General features: G+C 57.0%; 2 protein-coding genes across 5 annotated transcripts; one reads left to right on the forward strand and one right to left on the reverse strand.

The window, feature by feature from the left end:
* Positions 1 to 13: 13 nt before the first annotated feature.
* On the reverse strand, positions 14 to 15996 carry PSD (pleckstrin and Sec7 domain containing). 3 transcript variants are annotated; one of them, XM_016154541.2, is made up of 17 exons: positions 15915 to 15996; positions 12984 to 13721; positions 12605 to 12707; positions 11757 to 12117; positions 10588 to 11028; positions 9199 to 9393; positions 8954 to 9034; positions 8653 to 8765; positions 7955 to 8013; positions 7752 to 7841; positions 4076 to 4119; positions 2438 to 2628; positions 2287 to 2357; positions 2020 to 2177; positions 1704 to 1848; positions 1288 to 1431; positions 14 to 810 (listed from the first exon to the last, which is right to left on the reverse strand). In XM_016154541.2, the coding sequence occupies exons 2-17, from the start codon at positions 13704 to 13706 to the stop codon at positions 580 to 582; spliced, it is 3150 nt and encodes a 1049-aa protein (XP_016010027.2). In that variant the 5' UTR covers positions 13707 to 13721; positions 15915 to 15996; the 3' UTR covers positions 14 to 579. The 3 variants fall into 3 exon arrangements, with proteins under 3 accessions (XP_016010027.2, XP_016010026.2, XP_016010028.2); XM_016154540.2 differs by lacking the exon at positions 15915 to 15996 and adding an exon at positions 14948 to 15412; XM_016154542.2 differs by lacking the exons at positions 9199 to 9393; positions 15915 to 15996 and adding an exon at positions 14948 to 15074.
* A 310-nt stretch (positions 15997 to 16306) lies between these two features.
* FBXL15 (F-box and leucine rich repeat protein 15) lies at positions 16307 to 19354 on the forward strand. Of its 2 annotated transcripts, XM_016154548.2 has the most exons (5): positions 16307 to 16461; positions 17220 to 17428; positions 17590 to 17743; positions 18060 to 18565; positions 19023 to 19354. In XM_016154548.2, exons 2-5 carry the CDS (start codon positions 17388 to 17390, stop codon positions 19210 to 19212), a joined length of 891 nt encoding a protein of 296 aa, XP_016010034.2. In that variant the 5' UTR covers positions 16307 to 16461; positions 17220 to 17387; the 3' UTR covers positions 19213 to 19354. The 2 variants fall into 2 exon arrangements, with proteins under 2 accessions (XP_016010034.2, XP_036079579.1); XM_036223686.1 differs by lacking the exon at positions 16307 to 16461 and having other exon boundaries at positions 16965 to 17428.
* Positions 19355 to 19394: the final 40 nt, after the last annotated feature.

Here is a 19394-nt window from a genome sequence, read left to right on the forward strand (position 1 = left end):
AGAGGTCCAACCAGCAAGTCCAGAGCAATTTTAATGAGGGTGGAGGCTGTACAAAGGGCAGGACCCACTGAAGGAGGGAAAGCAAGGCCATGCTGCCCCTGGCCTGTGTATGGGGGCCTGGGCATGGACACCCTTCCTCCACTTCTGGAAAGAGAGAGGGTGAGCCCTCGGGGAGAAAGAAGGGAAAACCAGCTCAGCTCCAACTCCTGGTCTCTGTCTGAGCCAGGCCCCAAGATGGAGGGGGATTGCTGGTGTCAGGGGTGGGGATGGTCTCAGCAGAAAGCGGAAAAGTTGTCAGGCCTCCCCCACAAAAAAAAAGCATCAAAAGTCCAGGGGTCCTGGCCCCTCCCACCCCGGCCCCCAGTACGAAAAGTGCAAAACATTATCACAAAAAGGGGGTCAACTTAGAGGGGCCCTTAGCCTAGGCTCCCGAGGCCAATGCCCTAGCCCTGCCCTGCCCCGGACACCGCGTCCGGCGCGGTCGGGCCTTGGGCTGAGGAGCCCTCAGGGGTGGCCCGAGGCCAGCCCCGGGCCCAGCAGGTACCCAGCAGGCACCACCCCCGCATGCCCACCCCCAACTCAGGGCTTCCGCCGCCTACTGCCTGCCCCTGTTCGAGGCTCTGAGCCATGACACTGAGCCTGGGGCTGGCTGGAGGTTTTGGGCTGCAGGGAGGGACTGGAGTGAGGTGGGAAGACTCCATCCTCTGTGCTCCCGGCCTGGGCCAGTGCTGCCTCTACTGCATCCAGCTCTTCACTGCCCGCCTTCAGCTTGACCCGAAGCAGTGCTGCATATGTGCCATAGCGGGATTTCTGAGGCAGAGGGGCAGGGACTGTGAACCCACTCTCCACCCTCTGCCCATCCCACCCCATCTCTACCCTGTCTGGACCAGGGAGGGACACTAAAGTAGGCTAGGAGGTGGCAGCTTCTTGCCCCCCTCTAAAGCCCCCAAGTACTGACATGATACCCTGGTAGTTGGTGATCCTCTCTGGACTCTTTCAAGACTGCCAGTTTTAACAATGTTTCTTAAACCTTTACCAGAGTTAGGAAAACTGAGCACTTGACAGACATTGCCCTTCATTACCCTAGTGGGTATAGAATATTCTTCCAGTTCCACAGAAGAGGAATCTGAAGCTGAGAGAGATTAAACAAACTACCCAAGGTCACCCACCTGGTTCCACTCTTAAGAGTCCATTTCCTTAACCACTAGTCGGAGCCTAAGTTTGGGGACATGGAGATCCTGCTAATGGAAAAAAGTGCTACAGAGGTGCCTAGGCTGGGAGGCTCACCTCAAACTCCAGGTAGGCCTCCTTTTGCCGCTGCTCCTCGGCCTCTTTACCCCGGGCTTTCTTGCCCAGTTGGGCCGCCCGGTGCTCCTGCAATTCACTCGCCATAATCTTCAGCTTGGCTTCGTGGGTTCGCACCTGCTCCTCCTGGAAGCAAGAGGGAACCCAGTCAGGGTCACTCTAGCACATACAATGCCTTTATGCAAGTTCATTTAAAAGGAGCCCCTTCCTTTGGATGAACAAAGCACTATGTATGGGTTCACAGCATAGCATGTGGAGTAGAGGCTGAAACTCAGGCCCCCCAGACATCGTCCCAGTGCATTAGACATCCACATAATCATACATGGTAGCCTTGAGTGTAGTCAGCGTGGGCCAGCCCAACTCTATCCCACTGGCCAGGTGGACAGAACTGTGGGTACCTGAGAGAGGCGGGTGGCAGCACTGGGCAGCAGAGGGCGGCTGAACTTCTTCTGGGAACTAACAGCAGCTGGGAAGGGGGGAGCAGAGAACATGGCAGCCACCACATTGATGCGAGTGATCCAGGACTGCATCTGCTCCAGGCTCCTAAGGAGATGGTACAGCCACTTGGGACCTGAGCCCAGGGAGGGTTCCTGGCCAGGGGTGCCAGGCCGGGGTCAGGATGTGGACTGAGGAAGAGGCAATCCAGGGACAAAGGAGTGAAAAAAGTTGAGAGTGGGGCGAAGAGGTTGGGATAGGCAGGAAGAGGGCACTCACGGAGCCTGGAAGAGGAATACTCTCCAGTCAGCTGTGCGCAGGTAGAACACATGGGGCCTCTTGCTGTAGTCGTTGGCACGAGTGGCCAGTGCGTGGTGGATGCTGATGGCATTCTTAAGCTCTGCCTCTGATAGGGTCTTCCCAGGCTGGTACTCCTCCTGCAGGGGCGCCCATCTCGTCCTGGCCACAGTCCCAGCCTGGCCCAGCCCAGCTCAGACCCACTCCCCTGAGCCAGATCAGCCCCCACCCCTTGGACTGGCCCCGTACCTTCTGCAGGTAGAGGATCATGCCCTTGAGGATCCCATGGAAGCTCTTCCAGCTCCTCTTGCCCCGAGGTGCTGGGGGAAGGAAGACAGGTCACAGAGGTCCTGGGACAGGCCCACTCCCATCCATCCCCAGACCCCACTGGGCCACGTACTCTTCCTGCAGTCAGGATCTGCGTGCACCTTTCGCACCAGGGCCCCGTGCTTGTAGACTGCGGCCCCTGGCTCAGGAGTCAGGTCCAGGAAAGGGCTGGAGCCGCTGCCACTGCCCCCGCTGACCCTTTTGATGACCTTGGGGTTGGGGTCGGCCAACTCAGACAGAGAGCGTCTCAGCTCCTCCTCGTCTCTGCAGGTGTGATCACCTCAGAAAGGGCTGGCCATGGAGCCACAAACCCCCCACCCTTCAATCCTGGCCTCTGCCCACCCAGGAAAGTTCCTCCACTGCTTGTAGAGATGGGGATGGGGAAACTGCTGCTCTCAGAAATGTGGCTCCCTTCAACCTGAGACTCCTGGAGCCATGGATCCCACCTCAGACCAGGTCTCTCCAGGGGCAACTCTGTCTCCCTGCTCAGATCATGGCTCCTTGAGGCAGCAGAGTTCCTTCAGATTAGAGCTCTCAACGGTAGGGCCATGTCTGTCCCTTTCTTCTCTCACATCTAACCAGCCCCATCCTCTCCATTTCTGCACACACACTCCCCCAAACCTCGCACCCTTCTCCACCAGGACAGACACATATCTGACTCAGCTATCTCAACCACACCCAGCGCCAGCTCATAGCTTGTGTCTTGGCTAAATGGTGGCAGAAGTAGCTGCTTCCTAGTGGTCCCCTAGCACATTCTGGACTGCAGGCTCTGTCGGATACCATGTAAAAAGTCTGTTTCTTTCTGGTCACATCCTTGCTCAAGAACCTCCTTCACATTCCCTGTTGCTTCCCACATGAGGCCTATATTATACCCCTGCCAACACGCTCCTTCCACTCTCCATTCCCACAAGGCCTGCCTCTTCTTCATCTCCCCATGCCACACTCATTTCAGCCACTACATATTTGCCTCCTAAATATCAACTCCCTTTCTGTCCCCAAATGCCTCCCCTCCTTTAAGGCTATGCCTAAGTCCCAATCTTCTAAGAGGCTTCCCCTGGTCTTTTGTACCACATTCCTGACCTCTGCTTCCTCTGAGGTCTTCTCTCCTGCCTACTGGGAGCTCCCAGCTAAACTGAACAGTGACTAGACTCTCAGCAGATACCAAGAAATATGAGTGATCTGTTGACTGTTTACTTGAGAGCTCTACCCTGACTGGGGGACCCAAGGCTAAAACTGGACCTCTTCTCTCAGACCGGACTCTTCCAAGACTAACCCTGATTCTGCTTTCACTGGGACTGCCAAGAGTAGGTAATGTGCTCTGTAACACTCTGGGCTCCCTAGGACCAATGGGGGTGGGGGGAGCTCACACTACTGGTCAGGGCCCTACCTCCAGAGACTTCTGTTTTCCTACTAGGGTTGCCAAAGGACCTCCCCTTTTTGTTTCAGAACCCATTCTCCCAGCCAACAGTGGCCACCCATCCCAATCCAGCTTGTCATAACAACCCAGCCAGAAACAAGACACAGAACCCCAAGTCCAGGCAGGTATCGCCAAAGAAGGAAGTGAGGCTACCTCATTGCCTCTCATAGCCTCACCCACACCCCCTCTCCCAGGGGCCCAGGACTCACAGGGCCTACCTCAGTTCTCTCAGCCTCTCCAGGCTGACCCTCCCCCACTCCTCATCTCCACCCCACCCCACAGCCCAGGACTCACATGGCCCACTGCAATTTTTCATTCTTGATGGAGCTGTACAAGGCCTGGGGAGGGAGGAACAAATCAGGGTGGTATGAGTCAATCCTAGAAGGAGGTGCACCATGTACCCCAATACTAGAGCTCAGAGCTCTCCTTCCCAACCTGGCAGAGGAGACAGAACTGGGAAAGGGGGCAGCAGAGGGTAAAGACCAAGAGCAGGCTCTGGAATGGAGAAATAGGACCCAGGCCCAGCTCTGCCACTTTAGTTGCACGACTTCGATCAAGTATCCATGAGGGAGAACAAACATGGTAATACATATTTAATGAAAGATAGCAATTAGCATAGGGCATCCTGGCATATGGTTGATGCACAATAAATGACAGCTGCTATTAATATCTTTACTGTTGTTATTACTGTTAAGGGGTCATCCTGCTGAGATCCTGGGTGGGAGAAGCACAGCTCTGAAGGGAATGGAAAAGAACAGCCCAAGAAGCTCCCCTTTTCCAAACCATGTGCTTTGGGTCTGTTTCCACAGAATAAACCCACACAGAACACAAGGAAACACAGGCCCAGGAAATAGACTCACCCTGTAACTTCCTTCCTTGGGTAATAGATAACATACTCTCATGGCACCCAACCCCAGGACAGGCTGAGACCTTTCCCCAACCCAGACTGCCCAACCAGGCCAAATGCCAGGGTGGTTCAGCCCTTTGCCCACTCGAACACTTCGTGTTATTGGAAAGTGAACACTAGTCTAAAAGGCAATAGTTTTAGTTTCCAAACCCTATACACCCCAAACTCTCCGTGAGGTCCTGAATCAGTCACTTCCCCTCTGTACAGTTGGTCTGAGGGGCCTATGGAGGCCTTGGGGTGGTCAGAGGAGAGAATGGGCTCCAAAAGTAGAATAGAGGACCCCTCCTCTTGGGAGTGGCCTGCAACGTGAGTCCACACTAGTGCCTCCCACTGTGAGGGTGCTTCTGACAGCCTGTCTGTGAGTGGGTGTGTCCCCGGCATGTGTGTGTTAGGCTAAGTGTGTGGCGTGTGATGCTGTGTGCGTGTCAGCTGGGTGCAGTGGTGACGTCGGCACCTTAGTGATGGGATACAACCCCCTAACACACCATACTCTCTGACTCTGTCTCTGCCCACTGCCATGCCAAGCAGCCCACATGTGCACACCCTGTCCAGGGTCGAGTACACCTCACAGCCTCCATCCCACACACAGCACAACCCAGTCTTATGCACATATACACCCAGCATACACCCAGCCAAAACTCAAGCATAGCTTGGCCCCTAAACCCTCACTCTCCAACTCTCTTGGCCAAGAGGCTGATGTGGCCACTGACATCCAACCTACAATCCTTGTCTCCATCCTTCCAGTTCATCCCCTGCCCCTTTTGGCCCCCAACCGTATGACTTCCAAAGTCGCAAACCCCATCCGCGAACCCCCTCTCATGCTCCCATCTAGAAGACCCAAAGACCCTTTAGTTTGAGACGCCCACCTTGATCCAAGGGTCTGTGCCCTTCCCCCTCCAAACCATGCCCATCCCTGGCTATCCATGGGTTCCATCCCTGCTGAGCTCCCTACACGGATGACCCCCTGGCTCATGTTGCCTTTGCTGCCTCGTAGTCGCCCCTCAACCTCAGCCGCCCTCGGCAACCCCCTCGTTCACCCCCCAGCCTGGCGTGGGCCGCCGCCCCAACACCCTCACCGCCTTTTTCTTCTTGCGGCTCTGCAGGCGGCTGACCACCAGGTCGGTGTAGAGCACGGGCTTGAGACTGCGCGAGCGCTGCGGCCAGCCGTAGCACAGGGTCTCCGCGCCGCGGTGGGTGCGCCCGTAGCGAACCGAGCAGAGCGAGCGCGAGCGCAGCCGCCCGGCGCTGCTGTGGATGCTGTTGACGCCGATCATGCTGGCCCGGCCGGCGCGTGGCGGCCCCCGGCCATTCCCCCCGCCCACCCTCGGCCCCGGACGGCCCGCGGTCAGATTCCCCGACAGCCGGCACGAGCGGCCCAGCCCGGCCTCAGCCCGGCCCCGCTCCCACCGACGCAGGAGCGCGCGGCGGCGGTGGCGCTGTCGGCTCTGCAGCTTGGCGAGCGGGAGGGGGGCGACAACAGGGAGGGGAGGGTGAGGGCTGGGGCGGGGACCGCGCAAAATGGAGGCATCCGACCAAGAAGGGGGTCCGCGGTGCGCCGCCACGGGGGAGGGGCCTGGGGAAGCCACTGGGGGCCATCTGTGTGGGGACAGGCTACCCAAGGGATGCTGGGGGTGGCGCTGGGAGGCCCTAGGCCCAGGGCTGGGAAGGTGGGTGGATCCTGTAGGGTCCGAAGCGCCCTCCTGGAATATCAGGGTTGGGGCGGGGAGGAGGGCGGGGGGAGTGGAGGTCCAAATGCCTCCCTGCGGCCCTCTTTTACCCAGCCAGGAGGGGCCATGAGGCGAGATGGCAGCACAGGATGGAGGCAGCCTGGGAAGCACACTGTCCTCTTCCAACTCACTGAGCCGCAAATACCTCGAACGCCCATGTATATAGCCCAACCCATGCACACACACCCCAGTTTAAAGACATACACTCAACTAACCAGATGCACCAATTTACATTCATTTCTACTCACGAACACTACAAATTCAGATGCATACCTCAAAATTTAGTCTTTAACCCACAAACATACATCCTCTACTCACAGACACATGTTGTAAGACAGCCAATTCACAGAAGTACACTACAACACACGTAAACACCCAACCTACTCCCCAACTCATTACACACACTCTAAATAAGCCCTAAAGCACAAACACGTCCTAAGTCAGACAAACTCCCTTGATTCACCAATACCCCAAATCATACATTTACAACTCAAGCATACCCTCAACTCACAATGGACGCCCCCAATGAGACACATTCCCAAACCCAGAAACCCAACACAGCCCAAGCTCACAGACAAGCCCAGTAACACTCCTGTGCAGTCACATTTATGTGGTGGCTAAAAGATCCCTTTGCCAACCCTGGGAGTTTGAAGTGAGTTCAGGCCTCCCAGGATGAAACACCACCCATGAAGGAGAGGAGCGAACTGCATGGGGCCAGGACACCGCCTCCTCCTCCCATTCACATCAGTCCCTGGGCAGCTAACCCCTCAAGTGCTGGTGCCGGGCCACTGGGCCTGCCCACAAAGGAACCAGAAGCACAGTATCTAGTCCTAGTTTGGCAATAGTTTGGCTCATTGCCAGACCTTTAAAAAGCTTTTGCTCCTCTCAGGCCCCTCTACCTTCTGGCAGTAGAACCAGGATGGCCTTAGTGACGTTATTCCCTGGGGCAGAGGAGTGGCTGGGGAGGAGCGAAGCAGTGTACTTGTGTGCCACCTACCCCACCCTCGTGCAGGGACACCTCTCATCTTCAGTGAACACTGGAGAGGGGCATTGATGAAGGCGAATGCAGGGTCCAGGGCTTCCTGATCATGTGTTTTCAAAAGCTACCTCCCCTTCCCTCCCTGTGCAGCCAAACTGCACACACAAGTGTGCATGTACCTGGAGAGCCTGTATGTGGAGCTGGAGGAAGGGGCCGTCCCCCACGCTGTCCGAAGAGTCAAGGCTCCTTCAACAGGAGCTGGGGGGCCGGTAGGCCCTTCACCTCCCCTCCCTGGAACACTGATAGGTTCCCCCTATCCCTCCCCTCCAGCAACCTGTATCCTGCCCCACCCCCAACCTTGAGCAGCTCCCTGGGGAAGTCTCCGCCTTCGTTGAGGCCCTCCAGGTTCCCGATGAAGTCTCCACAGGTCATGCGCTTCCCGATATTCTAAGGAAGGGAACAGAGGCCTGTGAACTTGGGGAGCGCCTTTCGCTTCCCAGGCCTTAACATCTCTGGATGGGGTCTATTTTCTGGGCTCCCTCCCATCAGACCCCACTCACGTGTCCGTGGAGATCAGTATTGAGTAGCATGAGGGCACAAGTCAGAGTATGTGCACCATCTAGGAGAGAGTTGACATTCAACCTCAGTGACCTCACAGGGACTCTTCTCACAGCTATTTTTCTCAGCCTTCCGGCTCATCTCTTGCCCCCTTTTAAGACCCCTTTGGGCCCACAACTTCCCTTTTGTAAGTTCTGAACCCCAGTAGTGAACTGCCCCCCAAGCAAAGACTCTCATCCAGCAGATCTGTCAGAAAAGACCTTACTCTTCTCAGTTCATCCTCCCTAGCTCCCCGTGGTGCTAGGGGCTGCCCACTGCTTGCCCCCCAACAGCTACATGCCTCTGTGTTGCTGCACTTAATGCAAGCAAGTGGGCCCCACACAGTTTTGTGGACTAATGCAACCAAACAAAATCTCCACTCAAGACAAGCACTGTCATGCCCATGTATGTGAACAATGACATGCAAACACACCTGCCACCTGCCTTTCACAACACATGCTAGACCCTAACAATATGCCTGTGACATGCATAGTTCCACATCCATGCAGCCACGTCGAAACTGTCTGCACACATGCATGTTCACGTCTGCAAGCTTATGCATTTGTTCATTCCTGCACACACACTCATGCTTCTATGCACACACACAATGTCCATTTGCCTCAACGACCAGCCAGGAAAGCCCTGCCCCTGGCCTCCTCACCCTCTGAGGACAGGGCTCCAGGGTTGCACTGGAAGTATCTCTGGGAGAAGTGAGCCAGCACACGCTCCCGTTCCTGGGTCTCACCCATTAAAGCCAGCTCCTTCAGAAATACCCTGGGGAGGAAAGAAGAGAGAGCATGTCACCCCCATCCATGGTCCCCTGACCAGGAAGCCCTAGCTCTTGGCCATGCCCAGCCAGCTCGGGGAGGGTGATGTCAGGGCAGCTTAGGGGAGGCACAAGCTGAGGAGGCATAGCTGAGGCTCTGCAAACCAGGCCTTCTCTCAGAGGGCTCGACACCCACCTGAGAGCTTGGTCCAGAGTCATGCCTGTGAAGACAAAGAACTTGAGGTACTCGCCAGCCACCAGTTTGCTGAAGTCATTGCTGTGGGCAGAGCAGAGAGACAAATAGAGTCTCAAATGGCAGTGTCAAGGGGCCAGGTGGGGATTACCTAGAGATCTGGGAGCATTAGATAGAGGGGATGTGGAGGTGCTGCCCACAGGTTGCATCCCCCTCCCCCCTTCTCAATAGCAGCCCGGTGGCTTTACTTCTTGCCCAGGTGCCGGGCCACATCAGCCTTCCTGAAGCCATCTAGCCGGTACAGCCTCTTAGCTAGGCGCTGCGCGGCCTCCAGGTCTGCTTTCTGTCCATTGGACAAGGTGTCTGTGCTTCCCAGGGCCAGCCGCTCTGTGCTGTCCAGCTCTGAGTCTGAGTCGGACACCAGCTGGCTCAGGGGTGGTTCGCTGCCAGGGTAGAACACCAGCTCAGAGGTGGGGCAGGCTCTCAGAGGCCATCCAGATCCTTCCTCTGCCTCCAGACCCGGAAGACAGAGAAGAGGAGACTGGGACACAGGGAAGACATTTTCTTTTCCCCAGAGAAGGAGATTGTACAGGTTTCCTCCATCAGCCTACTCTATCATTACCACCTCTCTGTGGAAAGTCCTGCCTCTAGTCTAACCCACATACATCTTGCTGCTGTGGGAGTTCTGGCTGCTTCCCCAAAGCTCCCTAAGTTTGTTATTAGACATAGATGCCCCATCCCCACATTGGCTGTACTCAGAACATAGTCTTTTATGTCTGAGAATATAGGCAAAGGTGGCATAGGTAGGATGTCAGAGAGGAACACTAGATGGTCAAAGATTTAAGGGCAGCATGGACACCTTCCTGCTCCTATGTCTTTCTTCCTCAATCCTTTTAGGGAGACGAGCTTTCTTCTTGCTCTTTCTCTTTCACTGACAAAGAAACAGTCTCTAGGGTAGAGGGTTCTGGGGGTCAGAGTCCACTCCCCCCATTCCCTGTCTCCTCCTCTCCTTCCCTTCCCACTCCAGCTGCTCTACTGGCAAAGCCACCTGTCACCCAGAGACAGAGGCCGGAAACTCCTGGTTGCTAGGCAACCCTGTCTCCCTGGCCACCCCCTCCTGTTGCCATGGCTTCCATGACTGAGAGGGTAGCTGGCAGAGGGGAGAGCAGAAAGGTTGGAATGGTGAATGGACTTCCTGGAGAAGGGTGAGAGACTCCCGATTGGAGAGGGGAAGTGACATGGGAGGGAGGCAATGGGAGAGGCTGGTGGCTTCATCTTTGGGAGAAGCCTCCAGGCTGGTAAGGTGACGGATATTCCAAGCAGATTAGAGGCTCTATCTGGGAAGGAAAGGGCCCTCCTGGAGAGAGAGGAGCCTATTCTTTGGGCACCCTTCAATCCTGAATCACGGTTTCTCAAGTCACTGGATCTGAGACCAAGGGGGTTGACTGTGAGGGGCTCCCCTTCACAGCCAGTAGAAGTAGTCTTCCAAATGGGAAAACAGATATCTGCATCCCCTAAGCACCCCATCAGGTATCAGGAATAAAAACTACATCTTCACACTCAGACTCTGTCCTTTGGAACAGCTGTTCCTAGGGCCCAGGGGACCTCAGGTCTGAGAAACCAAAGGAATCACTCACCTGCCCAGGGGTGCTGCCCCCAGCCCAAAGCTGTCTTCTGAGTGGCAGGGACTAGGGGTCTCCCTCCCTAGGGCCTGCTTGGCTACAGCTTCTGCCTCCTCTTCCTCCCCTCTCTGTGTCCAAGGCCCATCGGCAGCAGAACTGGTACCAGAATCCGGTTCAAGAGGGGCAAGTGGGGCAGGAGGAGTTGGGTCAGGCCGGGGGGCAGGAGGTTGGGGAGGCAGCTCAAACGTGAAGAAGGGGCTCTGGGTTGGGCCAGGTGAGGCCAGGGCCTCCAGTGAGGCGAGGCTGGTGTAGGAGGTGCCTTTGGCCCGGTGTGACTCCAAGATGGCTTCAAACACACAACTGAAAGAGTCAGGCCCATCAGCTGAGGGGCTGGTCCCAGGTAGAAAGGGCACAGGTGACTTGAGAGGCCCAGGGTGAGACATCTGGATGCCTGGCCTGCAGAGGCAGGGAGAATCTCTGATCAGGGGCCCAGAGGACCCTCAGGTAGCCTTTCATTGAACTTTCATACAGACTCTGTAAAGGGGATTATCATCTCCTTTTCACAGGTCTGTACCCCCTAAAAAGACACCTGGGTAGAGGGACCCCACCAGAGGTCCTCCAAGCTATTCAGTATCTCTGGGGCACCCCATCCCTACCCGTCCCTAGCACCCAATCTCCTTCCTCTCTCCCTCCCTGCTAATCTCCCTTTCTCCTCCTCCCTGATCCTCTCCCCTCCTGCCATCCCATTTCTATTTCTGGCAACATCTTAGGAGAAGAAGATGAGGCTCCAAGCTGCAGTGGGGTGTGAGACGGAGAGGAAAGCCCCCACATTCCCCACTCTCCCGCCAAGATCCAGGATTCAGATTGATGCTCCCATACCCTTGGGCTTGATTCCTGCCTCTTGCCTCTCACTCTGTCTTGTTCTTCACTAGAACCTCTTTCCTCTATCCTGGCTGCCCCTTACCCTCCTGGGTTCTTGCTGATGCCCTCCACATCCCCACTGTTCGGCCAGACCTCAGGCCTCTGTCCAGAATCTCCTGCCACACCACCCTGTTGGTACTACCAGCTTGGGTCTGGCCCTCCCAATCCCACCCTCACCTCTATCCCAGTCCCTTTGACCCCAGCTCTGCCTCTGGGCCAGTGGGAAGGAGCAAGCCACTATCCTTTCCCACTCCCCCACTCACCGGGCCCCCTCTGAGGCCTCAAACACTTCGTCGTCCACTTCCTCTTCCCCACCTGCCTCATCCTCGTCCTCATTGCCACTTCCCAGGCTGGGATGAGGGCCAAGGCAAGGGCTGGAACGTGGGGCAGGTGGGCAGGTAGTGCCAGGCGGACCCTCGGAGCTGGGCTGACTCTCAATGGCTGAGTCAGCCTCCTCCCGCTCAGCCAGCACTTCGTCGATGTCGGTCTCGTGGTAGCACCTCAGGGGCACCGTGTCCAGGTCCGTCTCAGAGTACTTGGCTGCTCTCCCCACAGCTACCCCAGAGCCCTTCCCTGAGCCCACCACGGGTAGAGATGGGGGGGCCTGCTCTGGGGGCTTAGCACCTGCAGTATGCACAGGCATCACAGTCAGGAGGTTATTCAAGTCAGCTTCCTGTCCTGACTGTTCTAGGAGAGAACTCTCCCCAACTGCCTCATATTGGCAGGAAGTTCTTTCAGATTCTTGCCACCATTCCTGCTGCTACAAACTCAGCTTGTTTCTGATGCCAGTGGAGCTCATTTCAAATCAAGTTCTTGTCAAATAATTTTGAGGGCCCTCAGACCAGCCTCTTTCTACTCCAGGGACTGACCCTTGATATCCTACCAACCACCCTTTCCTCCACTCCCCAGCTTCCTGCATGCGTCCAACCCAGCTGCCATCCCACAACCCCCCATCCTAACACAGATGGAAAGATTGAGGCCTGGAGAGGCATTAGCTTACTTAGGAGCCAAGGAAAGGATTGGGGAGGCTTTAAAAAAGGCTCCCTACCATACCTCAGCTGCTGTGGAGAAGGCCCTGTTCTGTTCTCCTTGCCTCAGTCCCAGGCCTTACCTGAGCTGGGGGGGTCCAAGGAGCCATAGAAGAATTCCCATTTGGCTCTAGCGATTCTCTGAGCATGAGAGGAGACTTCCCTGGGTGAGGACCAGGTGTCCCCCTAAGCCAAGGAGGGAGAGAGACACAGGTACCCAGAGATAAAAGCAGACATACACAGATACAAGAACATGGGATAGAAACAGAAAAAAACACACACAGGGAGAGAAATGGAGGTGCAGAGACACAGAGACAATCACAGAGGGCAAGAAAGAGACAGATTTAGCATAGACTGAAGGACTCGGAGAGACTAACCCACAGGCCCCAAACCACCAAGGGGGCCAAGTCTTTCCCCTTCACTGAGACATGGGTTCTAGGGAGGCCAAAGGAGGTCACATACCTGGTTCAGGAGTCCAGTGTCAGCAGGTCCTCGATATAATGTGGCTAGGTGCTCAGAGGGCCCCCCCAGCCCATTGGGGAGAGAGGAGTAAAGACCATCTGTCCCAACCTGAGTTTGGACTGGAGGCCCTCGTAAAAGACCTTGGCTGCCAGGCAAAGCTGAGCCTCCTCTGGCAGGGAGTGGGTCTGAAGTAGATGCTTCCAGCCATAACTTCCGGTTGGAACCAGGCCCAAGGGCTGGGGTGGGCCTGGGAGGAGAAACCTCACCTAGGTCCCAGCTCCGACTCAAGCCTCCAGGAGCAGGTAACCCATTCAGTGGCCTCACACTCGCCTTCTCCACAAAGCGGAATATGACCACAGAGCTCCGGGTCCCTGGTGGAGGCTGCCCAGTGGGCGAAGAGGGTACCCGGGGTGAGGGAACAACGCGGGGTGAGGGGGGGCCACGCAGGGGTGTACAGGGTGCTGTAACACGTCCCAGTTCCCGGCCTCGGGGACCTGGACCTGCCACTCGCCGTAGCAGGGAGCCAGTGCTGCCATACATGCTGGCCGGGGGACTCTGGGGCACGGGGCCTTCGGGGAGCCAGCGGCGTGGGCATCGTGGCGGGGAGATGGCACAGTCGCCTTCCGAACAGAAGCGCATGGCACTCTGGGCCATGCTGGGGCCGGGGGTCAGGCTGGGGGGGGCAGGGATGGCGAAGCCAGGTGGGGAGTGAGGAGGCAGCATGCTCTTCAGACAGGCCTGCAAGAGAGGAAGGGGAGCAGGGGGATGAACTGCTGGGAAGTTGAATGGGCAGGAAAGCAGAGACAAGGAAGTGAAAGCTGGCTGGGGCTGCTGAGCACCAGGGACCTAGCCCATCCTGGGAATAAGGCATCATTGATCCCACCCTTGGGAATGATCAGGCCTCCTGCTTGGGCTACTTCCATGGGGGCCTGAGGAGAAAATCGTTCCCTCCTACATGCCTCTGGACCCTCTCCTACTGCCTGGGGACCCTGAGCCCCACCCTGGAAGGACAGAGGAAGCTATTTCAGAAGGTGAGTGAGCCCAGAGTCCCTGTAGCATTTTGGAGCTACTTTTTTGGTGGGGGAGGAGCAAGGCTGGTATCCAACCCTCTGGACCAGGAATGACAGCCAGCCATCACTATCATACAGCCACGAGTCTCCCACAGTCCCTTTTAAGGAGCCCCCAACTTAGGCTCCCTGGAAGGAGAAGAAAGAAGAATGGGGGGGGAGAGGGATTATATAGGGACCATGAGGGACTGAGAGGCATAGTGTAAAGGGGAGGAAAAAGCCCTGAACAGAGGCTGCTACCCATACATACATGCTGAATGGGAAAGGGACATTCTTGTTTTCCATACAGGTGCACACACACACGCACACACACATACTTAAGGGAAAACATGTCAGTACAGTTAAACACATTCATAAGCTCCATCTTCCAGCACACACACAGGCACAAACACACTCTCAAAGACACACCCTCATACACTCTCACAGTCATAACAAATATGTGTGTAATGGAAAAGCACATGCTTGTTTTACACACGCACTGTCAACAGGAACACACAAAGAGATCCAAATATACACACAGGCCCTCATTCTCCAATGCACACAGACACATAGACATATCAGTTACAGAGACCTAGTGGTCACCATCACAGACAAATACAGATGCACACTTACATGCATACTTAAACAGGGACACACACCCTCTTCCCCAACCCCCACCAGTCACTGGTCTCTGGAGTGGGAGGCTGCACAAGACCCCTTTCCTCCTCTTCTCCTCCCAGGGGTATGACAGATCTTGTCCAGCCCAGGAGGGACCAAAAATGCATAAAGGGGCTTCTGGCGGCAATGCAGGGTAGGGGCAGAGGTCAGGAGCATCAACCCTGACAGGTTCCTGAAGCTCAATCACGGGCCCAGCATATCCCCAGTGCAGCCCGGACTTCCAGCTGCCTCAGTACTCACCGCTGCTCGCCTGGAGCTGGGGCCGAGGAGAGGAAGGGGTGAGGCTGGGCCCAGCTCAGCTGTGAAGGCAGCGCGGCTCCCGCTTGCTCTGGCTCTCTCCAGGCCCGCCCGCTTCTCAGTCCCTCCTCCTCCCCCCTCCGCGAGGCTCCCACAGAGCTAATCCCACCCCGCCAATCCACCCTCCCACCCTCTCCCAGGGCCCTTATCCCTGGGAGGCTGCCTTCCGTCTCCACGTCTCCACGTTAGGTCCCCTGCTGGGCTCTCCCGCCAACCTGAGACCCGCCCCTGTCGAGGGTAGGACGTAAGCAACCCCTGGTTCTATTCCCCAGACCTTCACATGCCCCACCCCAACCGTTACACGTCCCTCTCGCCCACCGCCCCCTGAGCCAGGACCCAGCTGCACACGCGTGTCCCGCTCCAGACCCCACGCGTGTCCCTAGGAGGTTGCCACATGACCTGTTACATGTTAAACGCGCTCCCGCCCCCACGAGCACGCGGCCGCACCAAACACACGGTATGGGTGTAGACCAGACCCGCCCCCTTAATCCAGTAACCATCAATTTATGGAAGAGAGATTTAGGAAACACCGCCTCAAACACTGCGGGGGTTCTGAGTCTCGGACCCAGGATATACAACCCTGACAACTCGCCCAGGATGCAGTAGGAGGGATGTTAGTCAGACTTCAGGAAGAACTTCCTTGCTCCCTGAATTAGGTGTCCTGCCCGTCTAGGGGTAAGAGGTTTGACAGAAAGATGCCGGGACTGAAGGAAGTGAGGGACAGGCAACCCTTGTGCCCTTGGCAAAGGTAAAAGGGGGACCAGCTATTTTAAGAAGATGCCGTTACTATGGCCACTGCTCTCCTTGGGAAAGCCAGGGCAGGCAGATGGTGACCTCGGAAGGAAGAAGGGGTCTATTTGGGCGATCTGGGGGCGCGAGGACGTGTGAGGCCGGGGCGCGCGGGGCTCACCGCGGGGAGGGGAGGCGAGGGCTCCGCGTGGTGCTGAAGGGGACAGCGCCAGATTTGTCGCACTGCGCAGGCGCAGAGGCGCTAACAAAGCGGATGGGGAGAAGGTGCGCGGCCGGAGGTGGAGCGCGCCTACGTGGCTCTATCTTAGCAGAGGTCGATCCTTCCAGCTATTTCCAACACCCCCAACCCCCAACCCTAAGCAGACTGAGGAAGAGGGAGCAACTCCCTCATCCAAACTGGCCTTCTTTGGTCCTTCCCTACTGCTGGATTCTCTCCTCTAGCTGCATTGAGGTATGAGGGAGCGTGGAAAGAACTCTGGAAATCAGAATGCCTGAGTTCTCCTTCCCGAATCGCTTGACCCTAGACAAGGTACTTTCTCTCCAGGGCTTTGATTTCATCTTTAAAGTGGAATAACATACCTGCCCACCTTGCAGAGGTGCTCGAATGAAATAAAGGTGGGAAGCAATTTTTGTTACGAAGAGGCAGCTGAAGCGTTTGCACCAAGGAAAAGCGCAACCCTGCTGAGGAGCAGCTTTCAGCGACAGAGGTAGCTCTCGCCACTCTGGCCACCAATGGATGATGGGGAAAGCACTGCTCCAGGGGTTCCCTGGAGTGGTCCCTGGAACAAGGACCTGAGAACGCGGTGAAAGGGCAGCCCAGATTGAGCCCAGAGCTCTGGGGAGTTACTGCGCCAAGATGGCCCAGACCCAGACCCCATAACTAAACCTCTAGGCCAAGCGAGAGTAGTACGCCTGGTGAGCTGAGCTGGGCACGCATTCTCCTCAGGACTACAGACCTCCTAAGGAAGGAAAGTGATCCAGCTGGAAATATAGGTCTCTTTAGATATATATCTCTTTCCCCAAGGTGTAAATCCATTCCAAATCGTTCGGGAGTGGAAGGGGCTGGATAGCTCTGTACTTCACAATTAACCAGGAATGGGAGGTTTAGGCAAACTTGCCTGATGAAGAAAGAAAAATTCTAGCTTCGTCCATTCATTTAACAATTTTCGAGCACCTACTACGTGCCAGGCGATAAGAACCTGGACAGTTTCTTGCCGGTTTTCAAAGTCGCTAAAAGCGACCAGAGGGCAGAGGGGTAGGCCCAGAACCTTGGAGTCCTGGCTCCACCCCTTCTGCGTGTGGCCTTGCCTGCTCCTCCCATCACTACTTCACTCTGAGACTGGTCCAAGTCTAATAAAGACGCCAGTGTCTGCTGCACCATCGCGTCCTCTAGCCTCGGGTCTCAAGCCCTGTAGCCGAGAAGGCGAGGCCTGATTGTTACATCGCCGGTCTGTTCCGCCCTCAGTTTTGGGATCCATCCGGAACGCTTTCGGATAGGATCCTCAGTGAGACGGCACTCGATTGAATCGGTCTGTCACTATAGCCCAAGGAGGCGGGCTCCAGGTGGCTGCTTCTAGGCCAAAGCGAGAAGACCGTACTGCGCACGCGTAGTAGACAGCCGACGGAGCTACGGATGGAGCCGTCCGGAGGGGAGCAAGAACCCGGAGCCGTCAGGTACCGCCGAAAGAAGGAAGAAGGCCCTGGGGGAGGGGAGCTGAAATAGGGCCGGGCCTGGGGGCCGTTCTTAGGTGCCGGGGCGCAGGAGCAATAACGAAAGCGGACTTGCAGGTAATAGAGGCCAGGGAACGCCGCCTCCAACGCCCTTTTACCCGCAGGCTCCTGGACCTGCCCTGGGAAGACGTGCTGCTCCCACACATCCTGAGCCGGGTCCCGCTTTGCCAGCTGCTCCAGCTGCAGCGCGTCAGCCGGGCTTTCCGGGCCCTAGTGCAGCTGCATCTGGCGGGGCTACGACGCTTCGACGCCGCTCAGGTGAGCCGGGAGCCGGAGCCCCGCCCCTGTGTGGGTACCGCCCCGCCTCCAGCCCAACCCCCAGCCCCTCTGTCTACTCTTCTGGAACCCTTTGGGTCTCCAGGAATGCTGGGGAAGCGATCCACCAGTGGGAAGTACTCTCAAAGGGAGAGTACAGGGTATCGACTGGGAGGGCGCGTGGGGTCTCTCCTGGGAGGGCTGCTGGCGATCCTCCAAGGGCAGGCTGCAGCCAAGAAAGAACTCCTTAGGGGTGAGTAGTCAGCGCCTGCCCCGCCCCCTGGACCAGCTGAGAGTCGAGGTGCCTCCCCGTCCGCAGGTGGGTCCGCAGATTCCGCGGGCCGCATTTGCCTGGCTGCTGCGGGACGCTGAGGGGCTGCAGGAGCTGGCGTTGGCGCCGTGTCACGACTGGCTGTCGGACGAGGATCTGGTGCCAGTGTTGGCTCGGAATCCGCAGCTGCGGAGTGTGGCGCTGGCCGGCTGCGGGCAACTGAGCCGCCGCGCCCTGGGGGCGCTGGCGGAGGGCTGCCCCCGCTTGCAGCGCCTGTCGCTCGCACACTGTGACTGGGTAGACGGGCTGGCGCTGCGCGGTCTCGCTGACCGCTGTCCGGCTCTTGAGGAGCTGGACCTCACTGCCTGCCGTCAGCTCAAAGATGAGGCCATCGTGTACCTGGCGCAACGGCGCGGCGCCGGCCTCCGCAGCCTCTCGCTAGCGGTCAACGCCAATGTGGGGGATGCCGCCGTCCAGGAGTTGGCTCGGAACTGCCCGGAACTTGAGCACCTTGACCTAACCGGCTGCCTCCGTGTCGGAAGCGATGGCGTAAGGTGCCTGGGCCTGGGGTCGGTAGGATGAGGAGGGCAAGCACTTAGCCTCTGGGGGTAGGGGCAGGGCAGTAGTCAAAAGGCAGAATTAGGGCTTCTGAATTTTCCTGCTACCACGGCATCCCCATTCTGAACACGAAACCCCTCCAGGATTGCCTAGACCAGAAAGCCCACAGTTTAAAAGCTTTTTGAACCAGTATTTACACGTCAAAAGTTTTCACGTACAATGGCAGATTTCTGGCTTTTCAACCATGGGAGCTGAGGAGCAGTTCCCCCTTTAAAAGACGTGGTCTTCGGTTCAATGGAGGCATTGAGTGTTTGATCCCAGTCCAGGCCTCCCTCCCTCGTGTATGAAGAAATCAGTATGCGTCGAGACACAGGGAGACAGGGGCTTTGCTGGCTTCCCCCACTGTGGGTGTAGCGGTGTCCTGCCCTTAGCCTCACCTCGCTCCTCCCTCAGGACATTGGCTGAGTACTGCCCGGCGCTGCGCTCGCTACGGGTGCGGCACTGCCACCATGTGGCCGAGCCCAGCCTGAGCCGCTTACGGAAGCGCGGTGTGGACATCGACGTGGAGCCGCCATTGCATCAAGCCCTGGTGCTGCTGCAGGACATGGCGGGCTTTGCACCCTTTGTTAACCTGCAGGTCTGACCCGCCCGCCGACGGGGCACAGCTGGACTGTGTGGTGGGGCCTGACTATAAACTACAGGGAAACTGGACTGTGGGGGCCTCAGGTGAGAGGCCAATGCCCTGCCCCATCTTAGAGCTTCAAATAAAGAGCTTTTTACCCCCTCCTGCCTGGCTCTGCTGCCCTGTTGTAGATAGGGGATGTG

The sequence above is a fragment of the Rousettus aegyptiacus genome, unplaced genomic scaffold (assembly GCF_014176215.1).
Source record: "Rousettus aegyptiacus isolate mRouAeg1 unplaced genomic scaffold, mRouAeg1.p scaffold_m13_p_6, whole genome shotgun sequence".
NCBI lineage: Eukaryota > Metazoa > Chordata > Mammalia > Chiroptera > Pteropodidae > Rousettus > Rousettus aegyptiacus.